Here is a 17,938-nt window from a genome sequence, read left to right as displayed (position 1 = left end):
CTTAAGAGCTCACTGTCACTGGATATGACCGGTAACTGGTAAAAATAGTTAAGATTGATTTTAGAGATTTAGCTTTGTTTTCATGTTCTGAATGATGAGTGAAAGGGCAACCCTCAGTTTCACACAGAAGTGGAAGGTAAAAGTGATTCAATAATAACACTAATGATAATTCTGGGTACCAAAATCAAGAAGCTGAGGTAGAAAAAAATCATGGGGATACTAAAATGTACCGAAATGATGTACAGAAAATAAAATGGAATATGAATGACACTACAAATTCCTGTTAAGGAAGAACGTCTTTGATTAATAAGGATATCTCAAGTAATTTAATTAAAAAGAATAAGATATTTAAATTATTTATGTATTTTGCATGTTACCAAGATCTTCACTGAGACCACTTAGGAGGAAGAAAACTATAAAGAAATGTGTATTTTGTTTTATTTTTCTTCTGTCTTTATCTTGTAGATGTTTGCAGTTTATTTCTCTCAAAACTGCTAGTAATAATATACTCTAATTTTTAAAAATGTCTCACCAAAAGAGATTCTGAAAATGCTATTTGAAGTATCTGTATCTCTTAGGAGAGATTATAAACATGTAACTTAGTTTTTAAGTATTCAGAGTGGTTTCACTGCTCAAAGTGAGCGTTCAGAGCAAAGAAACAGTCATCAATGAGAAGTTAATGTCTTAAACAAAAAAAATCATTCAAGTTACATACGTGTGGCAAACGGTGCATACCCCAGGCACTCCCAGGAAATGTACGACACACATTTACACGTTAGAGACTTGGAGAAGGCAAGCGGAAGGAAACATGTTTCACATTCAAATGGTATCCCCTAAACTTGTCCGACCCTCGAAACTTTTACCCCCAACACCTGATTACCCTCTCTTAGAACTATTTCATGGAAAGCAGCCAGGGAAGCTTTTGGAGAACTAATTGTCTATTAAATTTAAGAGACTTTAAAATTTTAGCCACGTCCTTATGAATTTCTTTATATTCCTTCCAGAAATTCCTAACACAGCTGAATATATCAATCTAACACAGCTGGACAGAATTTCTAATGTGGTTGAATATATCAGCATTGATAAATGCTACAATGAAACATAAGAAGTTATGACTTGGTACTATTTATTAATGAGTATTATAAATTCACCATGATCACGGCAGAGCCTAGCCCTGGTTTTGCCATTAACTAACAGCATGACTCTGGGATAAGATATTCAGTCTTGGAGCTTCAATTCACTTATATCTAGAATGGGGCTAGATTTGCCTTGTCCATCCGACTGGTACATTTTGAGAATCAAGTCATTAAGATCAAGATCAACATCAAAAAGAATTTTTCATAAGTAATAAAATGTTATAAAAGCAAAAAAAGTTATAAAAGTATAAAAAGTACATTGTTTCAAATAGAGCATCAGTTTCCTTTTTATAGAGCCACACTAAATGCTATTGTGATTTCTTCTTTTCTTGAACTCTGACTAGAACACCGTCTTATAATTGCTAAACATCTCATTTTACTTAGTCAGAAAATTAATTTTTGTTTAGCCATTAATCATAATAGTGTATCATCAAACTTTTTTGAGAAAACAATGGCAAAAATAAGAAAATCAGAAAACTTTGTTGAAAAGTATTGCAGAGTAGTTGGGCACCAGTACCGCCTTCCTCTGGGCTCTGTTAGGAACCCATCTGAGGCAGCCCTTCATTCCCAGTGAATAAAGACAGGAGGGCTCTACAGTCTTTGAGTCCTTCATTAAACTATTGATCCCTTTAGCATTATCCATAATGTTCCAGTAGCTCAGCACGTCAATTGGTGAAGTGCTAGTCTCTCATGCCTTTCAATAATTTCCACACTTTATGGAGAGGAAGTCTCAATGATTTATTTACCTGACATTTTCCAGTCCGGATGTCGTACAGGGCCACTGAACCATGGCGAGCTCCAACTGCTATTCTGTGATTCCGCTCATAATAGCTGACCATGTAGAACCTGAATTGAACATTTTAACAACAACAACAAAAACAAAACCAGGTGAGATGACCTGCACATGGAAGTAGACAACAATACATTTCAAAGATTAAAGCCAGCTCTGATATATATTTTTAAATAAGTATCTATAATTAATACATTGAGATTTTTCAAAAATGTTTCATTTTAGTAACTCAAAATCAACTGAAAGAAAAATGATGCAGAATACCACTTAGGCCTGTTAATCATTATTTTCAGCAGAAAACAACTTCATAATTCAAATACCTTGAATTTTGAAATAAGAAATAAGGGTCAAATAAAAAAAAAGATTAAATATGAAAACTCAAATTTTGCTCCAGTGACCACCATGCAAATATTTCTATTTGAACAGAAATTGAAAAGGCTTACATATTCAATCTAACTATGTTCTCAAGACTTATTACAGTACTAAGGAGTGAAAATATACTTTCTAGCAGAATAATCATAAAAAAACTACATACATGTTATGCTTAAATTTATATCAATAATTTAGAATGAAATCACAAAGTTATCTACCAGAAAGAAGTTAGCTGCCAAATTCCCTAGATTTTCCACATATATCAGTTTATCTAAATGATAGCCGTGACTCAAGGTAATACAAATTAAAATATTTGGTGCTTATTTGGCATTGTATGAAAATAGAATTTAGGAGGATGGTTTGAAAGTTATGAGAGGCTAATTTATTTTTATTTGTTTTCTTTTTTCTAGATTAATTTCTTGACTGGATGAAGTATTTGAATTCCTGATCTATGCTTTGTCATAATAATTTCATGGCCATGTGGCTAGAGCCAGGGATGGTAAGAATAAAAATTATTAGAAGTGTAAATAAGGTATGATTTTATATCCCCGAAGAGTTTTGAATATACTTCCCCATTATCTAGTCCCACTGTCTCAGTGTGAGTTGCCAGATGAAAGAGAGGCTCACTCTAAATATTTATGAGACACATTCCTTGTCTTTTTTCTCTTTAGTTCCACAGGACCAACCTAATTTTGCTATTAATATTTTTTAAAAGACAAGCAGGGAAGGTAAAACAGATGATAGAAAAGAAATATTTCTTTAATGCTTTCTTGAGATTAATGTAGAGTGAAAAATTACCAGGGCATGGGACTATGTTTCTGAAATTCTGGTAAGAAAGGCTGAGAGAGGGAGAGAGACAAGATGTTTGAATGTAAGCATTTTGAAATCAGGGACATTCCGACAAAGCCATTATGGCATTAGCAGACATTATGACATTCACGCATATTTCATAAATCTGGAAAACAAGCTTTTAAGTTTTTAAACTTTTCGTTTGTTACTTATTACCAAGTAATGGATTCAACAATACTTTTGTCCTATCCCTAAGCCTCACCCAGTGACACAACTCCTTCCATTTTAGTGCAAGATAAATACTTCATTTTCAGTCACCTGGAAGACACTACTGTAGGATGTCCTGCTGGGTTTTGCTGTGCTCAGGTATCAGATGTCCTCTTTATATACTGGTTTGAGGGAAGGAAGGATACTGAAGGCTCCTGACTCATATGCAGCTTCCTCACTATTAAGTAGTTGGTAAAAAGTTAGTTTCTCAAAGCTTTTCCCATCTAAAGCTTACTCTACACCTCAATAGAGAAGGTAGGAATCAGCATTCAAAATCTATTGTTCTTATATTTGAAAATGAAAATGTTTAAAAATGTTTACTATTTTGTTATTCAGTAATTACAGTGATCTAAGTATTGGGCATCACTATATGCCTATATCTATGTTTATATCTCTATCTATACACAGAAGCACAATTTATACAATTATGTAATACAACTCATATGTTTCAGAGTAACATGGAATATAATGGTTAACAAATGTTTTCACAAATGTTTATTCTGTGCAGATTAATAGCTCCAGGAAAATAAAATTTCCAGAAGTATTTTTTTAATCTATTATTAACCTTTGCACAGAGGTAGCAGCTATATTGCCAAAATCGTTCTGCAAAACATGAATATAATTACCCCTCAAAATAATCCTCTTCGGAACAAACCATTGGTAAAATATATTTATGTTGACATAATTTTACTTAGTTAAACTAGACTCTAAAATGTTTTTGTTACATTGACCATTTTCTATACTCTGGATATCAACCTCATCCTTCTATATCATCTACAAACACCATTATTTATGAGAGAAAAAAAGATGAAATCTATTCTTGGTATCAAATCTTTAGTCTGCCTGAAAGGACCACATATTACAGGTCTGCATTTTTCATTCTTAGCAATTTACTACTAGACTAATACTTCTAAACAATACCTTAAAGAATTCTGGACAGTGAAGGTCTTAGGGCATGTTTTTATCTTTGCATTTCTTGTTAAACTAGTTTATTCCTTTCACAGTGGCTCTTTCAACAGAAGAAGTCTGTGGTATATATGCAGTCACTTCACAAGTATCCACTCTGGGCACTGGCTGCAGTGAGTCCATCTCTGCTGAGGCTTAGCAGAGCCCACAATAGCCCTAGACTACTCTTCCCCTCGAACCAGTTCTCCACTGGGAGGCTGTCAAGATTAGGAGGGTGAGATACCCATTACTCATTGCCCCCCCCAAAGGTATCAATGGATTTAATAGAAGATTCATTGCAGTTTTTAAGACTATTCTGGTTCTGCAATGATCCCACAAGAAAGTCCTGAATCTCCTCCAAAATTTGGGCCAGGGGAGTCTCTCAGAGTAAGAGTTCTTGTGTGCTGAGCCTTCTGGAAATGGTATCTCAGTGTCCAGTCCACTGCACTGATAAGATGTCACTTAGGCAGCATTTCTTACACAACAACCTAGCAAGAATCCTTTCATTAAATTCAAAATAGAACAACGGCTCTCCTCTACTCAGGCCACCACAAGTAAACAGTTAAGTCAGAACTGTTATCACTAAAGTATATGAAAGAAAAGTAAAAGTGGAATTGAGTAATGTTGCAAAATGTCTTTCTTACTGGGGCTGGGGTGGTCATCATCCAAAAAGCTTAGTGATAATGAAAGCATGTATCGCCCACATGCATACAGAGTGAACCTTTTCAACCATAAATCAAATCACCTCTCTCTTATGCTCACAACTGTCCCTCAAGACCCTACATGATGTGGCCCTTACACCTCACACACTTCCTCTCCTCTCCCCTCTGCTCTAGTCATAGTGATTCCCTGTGCTTTCTTGAATATGCCAAGAGTATTCCCACTTTGGGACCTTCACACTTGCTGTTCCGTCTGCTGGAAAACTCATCTGCCCAGTGCCTCCCTGGCTCAGGCCTTCACTTCATGGTCATCTTGGTAATACAGCAGCCCTTCCTCCATTATTCGTTAGTCAAAATATCCTATTTATTCTTTATTGTACTTATCATCTCTGAGATATTAAACAAGAACTTTTTTGTTTATTGCTCGTTTCCCTCTACCAGAGACTTTCATCTTTTGCTGGAGGTATAAATACATAAATATGGTCCAAACAAGCAGGATGCAACAGTAAAAAGTTCAATGCAGTAAGAAGTTCAAAACACTATGCATATCCTTCAGTGACTAGCATATAAACTATGCTAGACATGGATTTTAAGACCAATAAATATTTTATAGGGTCTAATACAATAATTGAGATGAACAACAGAGGAAACAAAAACTGTCTAAAAAAGTTAGGTAGAAATCAACAAACAAAGCCACGCCATGACCTTCTAAAAACGTATTTTCAATTGAGACAAACAATTGCAAATTTACAAGAAGTTATCTGTAAAGGCCCCTAGAGCCTGGGTACATTAGCATGAGACTGACAGTTGCATAATGGAAACTACTTAATATCTCAGGGAACTGGAAAAGATTACTTGGGCTGAAATTCAAGAAGGCAAATATAGTCTAAATAATGATATATCCAATAAAGTAAATATCTTTGGTATAAACATTGTCCTGGGAATACCAAAATTATTCTAAGAATTGCCAGATATTTATTATTGCCACATATAAATTTCAATGAACATGGTATTATCACACAAAACATAATTAAAAGAAATAATCACTTATCAATCATTATGAAATACTGGAATAGGTTCTTTTAATTCTCCACAGCCATATTTGTGACTTCAACCATTCGGGAGTAACTCACAATGGGGTGTAACTCACCCCACAATGGGGTGGTTCATGAGGTGAAGTACAGATGTGAACCAAGTCCACGCTGGTGCAGTATCCTGGAGTTTGCCAAGCACCCAATAGCTGAGTCTCTAAATAACTTTGGTATTCTCTATTTACAGTCTCCCTTGAATGGAAAACCTTTTTGTCTTCACTAAAAATGGCCCTCGAATAAGAGAAAATTTGTGTGAAATTTTGAAAAGTCATTTTGGAAAAATATAGGAAAAGGAAACAAGCAAGTCTCAGCAGAAATATGATTTGGGAAAAAGAAAGAAACCTGGAAAAAATCTTTCTTAACTATGACTTTGGTAATCTGTAATGATCTTAGCATGTTAAGATGTTACTGTAAATCACATCCTTGAGCATTAAAATGCAACAAGAAACACTCTTTGATTAATCCAAAATTAACCTACAGCTTAACATGAAACCATCTAAAATGTACAGACGTATGGGATAGAATGTATGGAATATGACTATTTATAGTTCATTAACTACAACTACTATGTGAGCTAACACTTACTGACTGCTAACTGTGTATCAGGCACTGTCATAAGTACCTGTACAGTCACGAGCTACATAACGAGGTTTCAGTCAATGACAGATTGCATGTATGACGGTGGTCCTATAAGATTAGTAATATGTACCCAGGTGTGTAGTAGGCTATACCATTTAGGTTTGTGTAAGTACACTCGATGATGTTCACACAATGATAAAATTGCCTAATGAAGCATTTCTCAGAATGCATCCCCACCAATAAGTGATACACAACTGTATACGTATTTTCATAAGTAACTGATGTATTAGGAGCAATTCTTATTGAGTTGCTTTTAGAAACTCTTGATGTTGATTTTAAATGGTTCACAAACTTTTGACTTTTTGTTAAAAAGGTATTAAGGCAATAAGTATTTGTAAAAAACTCAAAACACCACCAATATGTCTATAGTAAAAAGTAAATCTTCCCTCTCATACCTCTCCCCCACCAAGGGTGACTACTGTTAACAATTCGGTGGACCTTCTGAGAGCTTTTTCTAATTTTTATTACAAAATTGGTATATTACATATATTATTCTGCAACTTACTTTGCTTCGCTCGATACTTCATGGGACATCCTCCCATGTCATTACTTTTCACACCTATATTGTACTCTTGTGCATGTACTTTCCATTATTTAACCATCTCTTTCTGATGGACTTTCGGGTTGTATTGTACACGGGTCCTTGTACACCTAGGTGAGTATTTTTGTAGGATAGATTCCCCAAAGCAAGATTCTAGATAAAAGCATTTACACATTTTAAATTTTGATAGGAAATGCCAAATTACCTTCAATTTCCACTAAAAGTAAAAGAGTGCCCCCATTTAGTATTTTCAAACTCCTATTTTTTTCCTAATACAAGGAAAAAATGTATCGCATTTTTAATTTGCATGAAGTAAGTTTTTAGATTGATACATTTGGTTACACTCTTCAGGATATGCATGCAGGCTTCTTTATTAATGCAAACAATTATTTAAAATCTAATCAACACACTGCATCCTTTTATTCCTTGTACATACTGGATGGGGAGGACGAGGGCTGTGCTCAATACCCACGACGTGTTCCTAACAATCCATGGAAAAGCGTTGAGTCCTAAACACAGCAAACCTGTTCTGCAGGGAAGAATGGTAGGTTTTCTGCAGAGGAGCAATGTACAGGTCACTCTGACCACAAGAAGGTACCAGTGACAACACCTACCCTTGCTGGCTATTATGAGATATCAAAGAGCTCTTCTGAGGGCCACCATGTGAGGGGCCAGGGCCTCAAAGATTCAGGAGTACGTTCTCAGAGCATTGGTCAACAGCCCTCAGAGATGCACAGCAGTAACCAAGGGGGAGTGCTTGGTAAAGGAGGAGGCACTTTATAGAAAATGTTTGTACACACCCCCAAGAACTCCAGCCTCCTGCTGCTAATGTGTCTGAAAGATTTAGAGACACGAAAGTGGCTTTGTTGAAGGCATCGGCTCAAGGGGAGGTGTGTTAGTTTTCAGAGGTATCAGTGGTGGAGGGTGGGGAAACGTTTTCTAGAAGTGCTTCATTCCAGTGGAGGCATCAGTTCAAAAGACAAAATGGACAGACCTCTCATTCTGGGATAGTGATGGACATTGGAGAATTCCATTTGAGAGTCACAACTTCCCATTCAGCATCTTGCACACTGTAAACAGTAAATAGGCATTTCCCGAATAACACTGCTGAGTATTTAATAGGTGAATTACTTTCCTTCTGAAAAAACTTGTATAGGCACACTGTAGCTGGGGTGTTAAAAAGAGAATTGGACATGCTTCCAAGGGTGTCCAGGGCGCAGAATTTCTGCAAGGAAAAATACCATGCATGTTGAGTGTGCGTTGTGATGGCTGAGAAAGAGGTCTCTTATCATCTGGCTCTGCAACTGACTAACTGTGTGACCTTGGGCGAGTTACTTAACTTGTCTATGCCTCAGTTTCCTCTCTGTAAAATGGGAACAATAATAGGACTCATTATGGTTGTTGTGGGGATTAAATAAATTAATACATGTAAGGTACTTAGAACAGTGCCTGGCACATAATAAGCACTTACTATGGTAAGTACATGCAAACTGTAGTAGCTATCATAATTATCATCATCATTATCATTTGCTTTTCTGCATATATCCTACAGAAAGAATAAATAAGACGTAATTTATTTGCTAATTTTCCTGGGTCAAGTAAGTGCTGACTACTAACATTCTAATAAGTAAGGGAAATGAACACCTCAAAACATTTCAAACTTGCATATTTCTTAAATATTTGTGATTTGCAAATATAACCTGATAACAATTGCAAATTACTTTAGTTTCAGCTTAAAGTTGCTAATACAAATAACAGGGTTTTGGGTTGGAAACTCTTCTCTGTATCATTTCAAACAATCTGAAAATTAAGTATTATTCCTGTTACATAGTGAAATGGAATCCTCCTGGAAGCTCTAGAGTCTTTGTTTTTCTCATGAAGAACTTTAATCCTGAAAGCTGGCCATCTGTTGGGGAGTTTCTAGGAGTAGGGAAATGGACTAAAACAGTTTTAGAGGAATTTCTACTCATGTGAGTACAGGAGTAACTTGTATAATTATTTATTTATTATAAAAGGTAACTAATCTAAGAATTTTACTGGAAGTTAGAATAGCAGCTCTTTTACAACCCATTATTGTTATCGCCATATGGGATGAGAACAAACCACAGGTTTGGAGGACTTTTAAAAAAATGAGCTCATGCACTGTTCTCAAGCAGACAGTGCTCATTTCTTTACTGGATTTTAAGTGCCCATTTAGGGTGAACAAAGCTGATTCAGCTTTTCCCTTGAAAAGCAGAATCAATCAGTCTGTCTACATAATAACAAAGTTTTAGAAAAGGTAAACTCCCTCTCAAAATACAGACTTTTAACTCTTCTTTTTTTTTCCCCATTCAGTTCCAAAGTTTAAAAACTTATTTTACCTTGAATTTTTTGCATTTTATCTATATTATAGCTTTAATGTTTCCCCAGTGATACCATTTCTTTCACTTGAATTATTCTAACATATATCCAATTTTAAAGGAATACACACTCATTGTAAAAAAGAAACACAGAGATGAGACTACAGAAAAGTAAACAGTTAAGAAAGGAAGGGTACCTTTTCCCACTCGTGCCCTCTAGCACCCCAGGGAACCACGAGAAACACTTTGCGGTGTGTCTCTCCAGACTTTTTTTCTCTTCATATGTATACATGTACATGCATGAATACCAACCCTGACATAAAATTTTCTTCTTCAAAAATGGCTTTATTTTGCATACTCTTCTGAAATTTTCCTAGTTTCTCTTTAAATTTCTCTTCTACTGATCTTTCCATGTCAGCAGAAATGGACTGACCTCAATCTTTTTAATGGCTGTATGGTGCCACAGTTGTAGTATTTTTTAATGGAAACAACTGTTAGTAAGCAATAATTACATTTAAAGGACACAAGTGAATAAAAGTGTTTTAATATAAAGTACATTTTCTATGTAAAATCATACTAAGATGCTTCCCAACAAAGGCATATAGAAAGATAATCAGTATAAAACACTTTAAATTTCAATGTCGATACTACTAAAATTCAGGTGATTTATCCGTTTATAGTGAATTAGAGAAATTTATATCCTGAGTCCTTTAAAGTTAGTTCCTTCTTTACTATACTAATGTCTTTTTAATGCCCACTAAGAAGCCCAAGTAGTTGAGCCACTAAATACATTGGTCAGTTCTATGCAGAGATTGAGATTTCTTCAGTCTTGGCAGTGAAATACATAATGTAAAAGAATACACGTAATTTTTGCAAAGTGATCACTGATTCATTAGTCAGAGATTCACAATTGTATTTAATATAGTCTTTCAATCAATGAGAGCCTATTTTGCATATGGAAATAGTTTAGAATTTGGAGTCAGAAGGATTTATTTGCCTGATTAACATCTATTCATCTTTTTTTTTCTGTGAGGAAGACTGTCGCTGAGCTAACATTTGTGCCAATCTTCCTCTATCTTATGTGGGACACCGTCACAGCACAGCTTAATGAGTGGTGCTAGGGCTGCACTCAAGATGCAAACTTTCAAACCCAGGGCCGCCAAAGTGGAGCTTATAAACTTAGCTACTATACCAACAGGCCAGCCCCATCTATTCATCTTTTAAAATTCAGCTAAAACACCAATTCTCCTTTTTCCTCCTGTGCACAATTGCCAGTTCCCTCCTTTATGGCCCTCCCATCATAGCACCTAAGACTCTTCCAATGTCCTGGATACCCTTTCATCATAGCATTTGTGACATTTCTTTGATTAACCACTCTGTCTCTGCCAAGCCAACTTCAAGGCCCTTGAGGGCAGGGACAGTGGCTGACTGATCAGATGTAGCTGAGTAGACCACGCTGGCCCTGCATGGCACAGTGCACAGAGCAGACACAGACTAAATGTCTGAATAAATGGAAGAATTCCAAAATACTTCCAGAAATTTTTAATCAAGAAAAGCCACATGATTGCTTAAAAATTATTTTACTTTGTTAAATCACTCAAACTTCATTTACTGATTTCTATTTCTTCAGTGACTTCTTTTTTTTCTGTTTTGGAAATTGCATACCAAGACAATATTTACGTGTTAAAAACCAGTCAATATTTTCTTTTCATATTAATTTTCAATTCTAAAAAGAAATACCATCTAGTGTTATTTGAAATAACTGGAGCACGCCAAACCTAACCACTAGGCCCACACGGGTGGCCCCCTAGATAGTATTTTTAAAATTTTTTTTGGTGAGGAAGATTGGCCATGAGCTAACCTCTGTTGCCAATCTTCCTCTTTTTGCTGAGGAAGATTGTCCCTGAGCTAACATCTGTGCCGTTTCCTCTATTTTGTATGTGGGATGCCACTACAGCATGGCTTGATGAGCAGTGTGTGGTAGGTACGTGCCCAAGATCCAAACCCTACAAACCCCAGGCTGCTGAAGTAGAACATGCGAACTTAACCACTATGCCACCAGGCCAGCCACCCCCTGGACTTTGTTTTTTAGAGAAGTTTTAGGTTCACACCAAAATTGAGCAGAAAGCACAGAGAGTTCCCATATACTCCCTGGCCCCCACCCCTCAGACCTCCTCATTATCAACGTCCCCCACCAGAGTGGTACATTTGTACAACTGATGAACCTACAGTGACGCATCATCACCACCCAGAGTCTACAGTTTACCTTAGGGCTCGCTCTTGGTTTTGTACATTCTATGGGTGTTGACAACTGTATAATGGCATGCACCCACCGTTATAGTATCATACAGAGTAGTTTCACGGCCCCCAAATCCTCTGTGCTCCACCTATTCATCCCTTCTTCCCCACTAATCCTTGGCAACCATTGGTCTTTTTACTGTCTCCATAGTTTTGCCTTTCCCACAATGTCATACAGTTGGAATCATACAGTGTGTGACCTTTTCAGATTGGCTTCTTTCATTTAGTAATATGCATTTAAGGATCCTCCATGTCTTTTCATAGCTCGATAATTGATTTCCTTTTTTAGTGCTGAATAATATTCCATTGTCTGGATGTACCACAGATGCTATGCTTTTAAAAGCACAACAGCAATACTATGTTACAACTATGCTTCTGATTTCCACTTAAAGTTCTGTGGGAAAAATGATTTATCAGGTACTAGAAAAGCAGCATTAAAAAATAGAAACTCCTTGTTTTTTAAAAAAACAGTTAACTTACTTTCCATATTAATTGAGTCCTTTGTTCATTACATAATCTAGTGTAGGTTTAGATTTGATAGCTAATTACTTCAAAGAATTACTAGGAAAACATCAAAGAAGCTGCACATTCATGTATATGTATAGCTATATGAGGAAGCATATATTATAACATGTTTCAGAACTTAGTATAAGGTGGAATGATTGGTAATCATATATTGATAAATGAGGCATGAGAAAAGTAGAGTAATATTCACAAAGTTCTAACATTTTAGAGCTGTATCGTTTCACAGGTTACTAGGCACTGGAAGCCCCTCGTTTTGCAGAGGAGGAAACTGAAGCCTAGAGACATGCCCAAGGCTGCACGGGTGGCTGAGGCAAAGGCGGGAGCCCCCATACTCTAGGATTCATCTGTTATGGGAGGCAAGCCCACAGCGATGGCTTAGAGCAGTGGTCCTCAAAGCACGGTCTGAGGTCAAAGGCGCTTCCATATGAACACTAAGATGTCACCTGCCTTTTTCACTCTTCTTCTCACGGTGTATAGCTGACCTTTCCAGATTCTACATGATGTGAAACACCATAAGCAGAAGCAGATATGAGAATCCAGCTGGCTTTTATTACGCCAGACATTATAAAGATTGGAAAAAATATTAAAAAGTGCCATTCTCCTAATTTGTCTTAGAAATATAATTTTTCATTAAAATATTATTTATATTAACATACAATGGGTTATTTTTAAATAAAATACTTTAAAAATTTCTCAGTTTTAGGGGCTGGCCCCGTGGCTGAGTGGTTAAATTTGCATACTCTGCCTCAGCAGCCTGGGGTTCACTGGTTTGGATCCTGCGTGCAGATGCAGCACCGCTCATCAAGCCATGCTAAGGTAGTGTCCCACACAGAGGAACTAGAATGACCTACAACTAGGATATACAACTATGTACTGTGGGGCTTTGGGGAGAAAATAAAAGACGAAGATTGGCAGGGCCAAGCTTCCTCAAAAAAAAAAAAAAAAAAAGAGTATGTGCCTATCCTGCCTCTTGACTTGTGGTGAAGATCAAAGTGACATCAAAAAAAATTCTCAGTTTTAATTTCTAGTATGGCAAATATTGATAGTTATAACTTATATAAACAAAAGTTCCTTGGGGTCCTCAATAATTTTTAAGAGGGGAAAGGAGACCTGAGATCAAAAATGTTGAGAATCGCAGACTTAGAGTCTCCTATCTTTGAAAAAGTATAGTACGTACATATGTGTGTGGGTGTATACTTATCTTAAGTACACATAGTGTGAGTATATATAGTGTCTATATATCTTAAGATTTCACATATATTCTGTATCTTTGGGAATTATATATACTGCATATCTTTGAGCATTTTGTTTCAATGAAATGAAAGCAAGCTAAACACTTGATAGGCACTTAGGCTGCTGAGAAGAGACTATAGGATAACTCTGTACTCAACAGGATGAGAGGAGATTGAGGACTGGGAAGAAGTGCCTGAGAAATAGAGAAGGGAAAGCTACGGAAGCTGAAGCAGGAAGAGGGCGTGGAGGAAGGGCCTAGAGTGCTTGCCCTCGCCCTCCTTTCCAGGAGCAGATCCTCTGACCACTCACTGCAGGCACAGCGTCTCTGCATTCATTCAACAGCTCAAGTGGCTGGGAACACAACAGGAAACGAATCAGACAAGGTCCCTGATCTTATGCGCCTAACAAGGAAACAAAAACATGAACAAGATGAATCCAGAGTATATAAATTCCATGAAGATAAAAGGGTAATGGGACAGAGATGGCCAGGAGGCTATTCTAGATAGGAAGGTCAAGGGAGTTGACCTGAATAATGAAACCAAACAGGCCATGTCAAGATCTGGAGGAGGAGCATTCCAGGCAGAGGGAAGAGCAAGAACAAAAGTCCTGAGGTAGAAATAAGATTGACCCTATTCAAGGAATAGAAAAAAGACTGACGTGCCCTCAGGATAGTGAACTTGAGGTTGGGATTTGAAGAACACAGGTCTGACACATTTAATAGAATATCATCTGCAATGTGAGCCCTAAATGATAGGCAGTTTTGCTGCCAGGTATGACGCTTTGTGTAACACCAAAAGTCCAGGGCTCTTTAAGGAGATCCCCTTCTGGGCCCAGCAGCAATGGAATTTGAGGAAAGCCAGGAATCCCTAGAAAAGTCAAGCGTCCTTTAAAGTAAGTAGAATAAATTTCAGGATTTGTATTGAGTCTCAGAAAAAATAATCCGAGGTCTTCCTGAAGTCCAGCCTATCTTCTTCCCAGGCACTGGATCCTAGGAAAGGTTATGACTTTGGGATATAGGGATTTTCACTTAAGAATGTCCTTTATGAAGCAGTACAAATTATTAATTTTACTTCAATTTTGACCCTTGAGTACATATCCTTTTAATATTTAGTGTGACAAAATGGGAAGTATACACAAAGCACTTCTACCATACCCTGAAATATGATGGTTGTCTCGGGGAAAAATACTTGTAAGATTGAGGTGCAAGCCAAACTAGCCGTTTTTTTCATGGAACACCATTTTTCTTGAAAGTATCACCAAGAGACACACTGTGGTTACTTGGACTTGGGTATTTGGCAGACATTTTCTTGAAAATGAACTATTTTGTTCGTGTCCAGGAAAACAACTGACAGAATTTGTTGCCAATGATAAAATTCAGGCTTTGAAGTAAAAATTAGAGTTTTGGAAAATGGTATGTGGCTTCCTAATACTCACTGACTTTTCTGATGAGATCAGGAGTGATATTAGCTAATGCGGTTTTTGATACTGTGGATCGCAATGTGGCAATATATGGAGAACACACATGACTCGGTGAACCAATATTTTGCAGAGACAAATGCACAACATTAAATAATCACGCATGGATGACAGACCCAAAGTGCAAGATTCATCAGTGGAGTGAATATAACAGTATGAAATGTTTGTTCAGATTGCAGACTCCACATTGCAACTGATCTTTAAAAAACAACCACGTGTTGAGTTTTGGTGAACTACCAAAGAAGATGCAAAAGAATCTTAACAGGCTATTGAAACACTCCTCCCTTTTTCAATTACATATCTGTGTGATGCCAGATTTTCACTACATACTTCAATTAAAACAACATATGGCAACAGATTAAAGACATGTGCAGATATGAAAACCCACCTGTCTTCTATTAAACCAGATATTAAAGAAATCTGCAAAATTATTAAACAATGCTACTTTTCTCAGTATTTTTTTTGTTTTGGTAAGTAGTTATTTTTCATAAAAATATGTTTTTATATCAACATGAACTGAGTTTATCATTATTTTTAATAAATCAATATTTTAAAAATTTCTCAGTTTTAATTTCTTATACATTAAAAATGTATAGATATAACCTTTATAAACAAAAACTCCTTGGGGCTTCAATTTTTAAGGGGTCCTGAGACCAAAAAGTTTGAAAACCACTACAATAAAGACTGGAAAACATTTGGTAATCAAATATTGTAACCAGAGGGAGAGAGAGATATCAGCAAAATAAGGGGGCAAAGGTCAGACTACAGTAGATTGAGAGGGTATGAGAAGTGACAAATGGACGGAGTGCAGACTCCTTTCCCTGGAGAAGGAGAAATGAGAGACTGGGGAGTAGACAAGGAGATGCAGAGGGAAGGAAGGGTTTTTAAATGAGAGATAACAGAGCATGCTTCCAGGATGAGGAAAAGACGCCAGAGAGAAGCAGCTGAAGATACAAGTCAGAGAAGGGTTCTCTAAAGAGCCAAGCCCAAGAGGAGGCGAGAGAGGATGGAATGAAGGATGAAGCAAGGAAGAAGCCAGGGGCTGGAGCACGACAGTTAGTTCATCCTCTGATGAGACAGCACGACTCTGTGTGTCCCTTGACTTGTGCATGCCTGTGCAGCGGGTGCTCAGCCCACCCTGCAGAACACAGAGCAGGTGTGGGATCCGTTCAGCAAAGCTGGCATCACTTTCATCTGACTGTCAGCACAAAAATGCTCTTAAGTTTGTCTGTTTGTAAAATGAAGGGCAGGAGTAGGTAATTCATGACACGAGGTCCTTTTCACTTTCAAAATTCTACAATTTGTAATTCTATAAAAATAATGCAGCAAGGTCCCTGCTCAAGTAAAATAACTGGTGCCATTTATTATGACAAAATTAAGGATGAAACACACAAAGTGGTGTAGCTGGTATCATTATTCAACTACAGGTATTGAGCGTCTATATTGAGTGTTCATATTTTCTAAACTAAAAATTGGGACAGAGTCCAACAAAGGATTTCTTTGGTATCTGTGAATTTATTTGACAAGTCTTTAAAAGGCATAAAAATTAAACCACTCTTAGTTATACATCAAACAAATTGCCTCAATTTCAAAGAATAAAAATACATGAAATAAGGATCTATCTGGGAATTCTGGGGCATGTGGCTTTGGCCAGATGAAGCCCTCTACTTGTTGCTATAGGGCACTGTAAAAGAAATGGTTGCAAAAGCCCCTTTCTTCAAGCTACTTACAACACGCATACTTGAAGGGCTGTTAAGTGACTAAAAATTGCATTTAGAGGCATATCTAACATTTGCTATGAATATATCCTGAAACCTCTTATATCTCCAAATATAATTTTATTTTCCTATCAACTTACAATTTCATTTAAAAAATCCCTAATCCTTTATTTGTTATGAATTATGTCCCTACCAGTCCTCAAGAATATAATAAAATAGGCTTAAATTAAAAAATTACATTATAATCATATTATATTTCCAGAGGTACTTTACCTTCCTTTCTAATTGAGTGATAGTCAGTAGCTTATAAGAATTTAAATTTTTCTATTCTGAGATTAGTAAAGAACATTTTTGCAAAATGAGTAATAAGCCCTTAAAGTGTATATCATGCACGTGTGTTCTGTATTGCTTCTCTCAGTAACATCTGTCCTTTTCTACACTTTCACACTTTATGCTACTGCACCAAGTATAGTAGCGTAAAATGAGTCACTGTGTTTATACAGCGACCAAAAGAGGAATAATTAATTAAATAGATTGAGCTGCTATATGGGGGACTTCACAAGGATATTAAAGTTTAGTAACACACCAACAGGTAAATACATTTTAACAATGAATTCTGAGGAAACTTCAGTGATGTTTATCTTCCCAAGCCGTGAAAGAAGTTAGTTCTATTTTCTTAGTGTCTGGGGTATTTTTAACTGAGGATGTTGCATTATTTATAGCCCAGGCAATTAAGTGTAAATTACTCAGAACCTCTGTACTTCTGCCTCTAACAATAATTAGCTAGAGTGCTGGATGAAGCCTTTTTGAAGATGATCTGGAAGACTGACAAAGGCAAAGCAAAGTCCAATGAGCTGGGAGAGAAACCTAGAGGAATTCATTTCTTCAGTGTTACCTTATTGTATTTCTTATCCTGCTTATTCATAAACATAAAATTAATTCAATGTTGTAACAATCATGTTGCCAATATATCTGCATTCTAAAAAGAATGCAGTTTAATTCCTATATAATATAGCCTTATTTGTTATAGTGATGAAAAATCTAGCAGAATTATTTTGTATAACTGTTTTGAAAGAAGTCTGTGCTATATTCTCTCAAGGGCATTGAAATCGAAATAATT

At 36.5% G+C, this 17,938-nt stretch overlaps 1 protein-coding gene across 27 annotated transcripts in view; it reads right to left on the bottom strand.

The window, feature by feature from the left end:
• WDR7 (WD repeat domain 7) overlaps positions 1–17,938 on the bottom strand; it is a 355,616-nt gene that overhangs the window by 63,537 nt on the left and 274,141 nt on the right. For all 27 annotated transcript variants that reach the window (XM_001488090.5, XM_070275718.1, XM_070275720.1 and 24 more), the window contains one exon: positions 1,883–1,982. In XM_001488090.5, the coding sequence (XP_001488140.1) occupies positions 1,883–1,982 (100 nt within the window). The remainder of the gene's footprint in view (positions 1–1,882; positions 1,983–17,938) is intronic.

Source organism: Equus caballus, chromosome 8 (assembly GCF_041296265.1).
Source record: "Equus caballus isolate H_3958 breed thoroughbred chromosome 8, TB-T2T, whole genome shotgun sequence".
Lineage (NCBI taxonomy): Eukaryota > Metazoa > Chordata > Mammalia > Perissodactyla > Equidae > Equus > Equus caballus.
The sequence above is the reverse complement of the archived record's forward strand: the minus strand, read 5'-3'. Positions and strand labels throughout refer to the sequence as shown.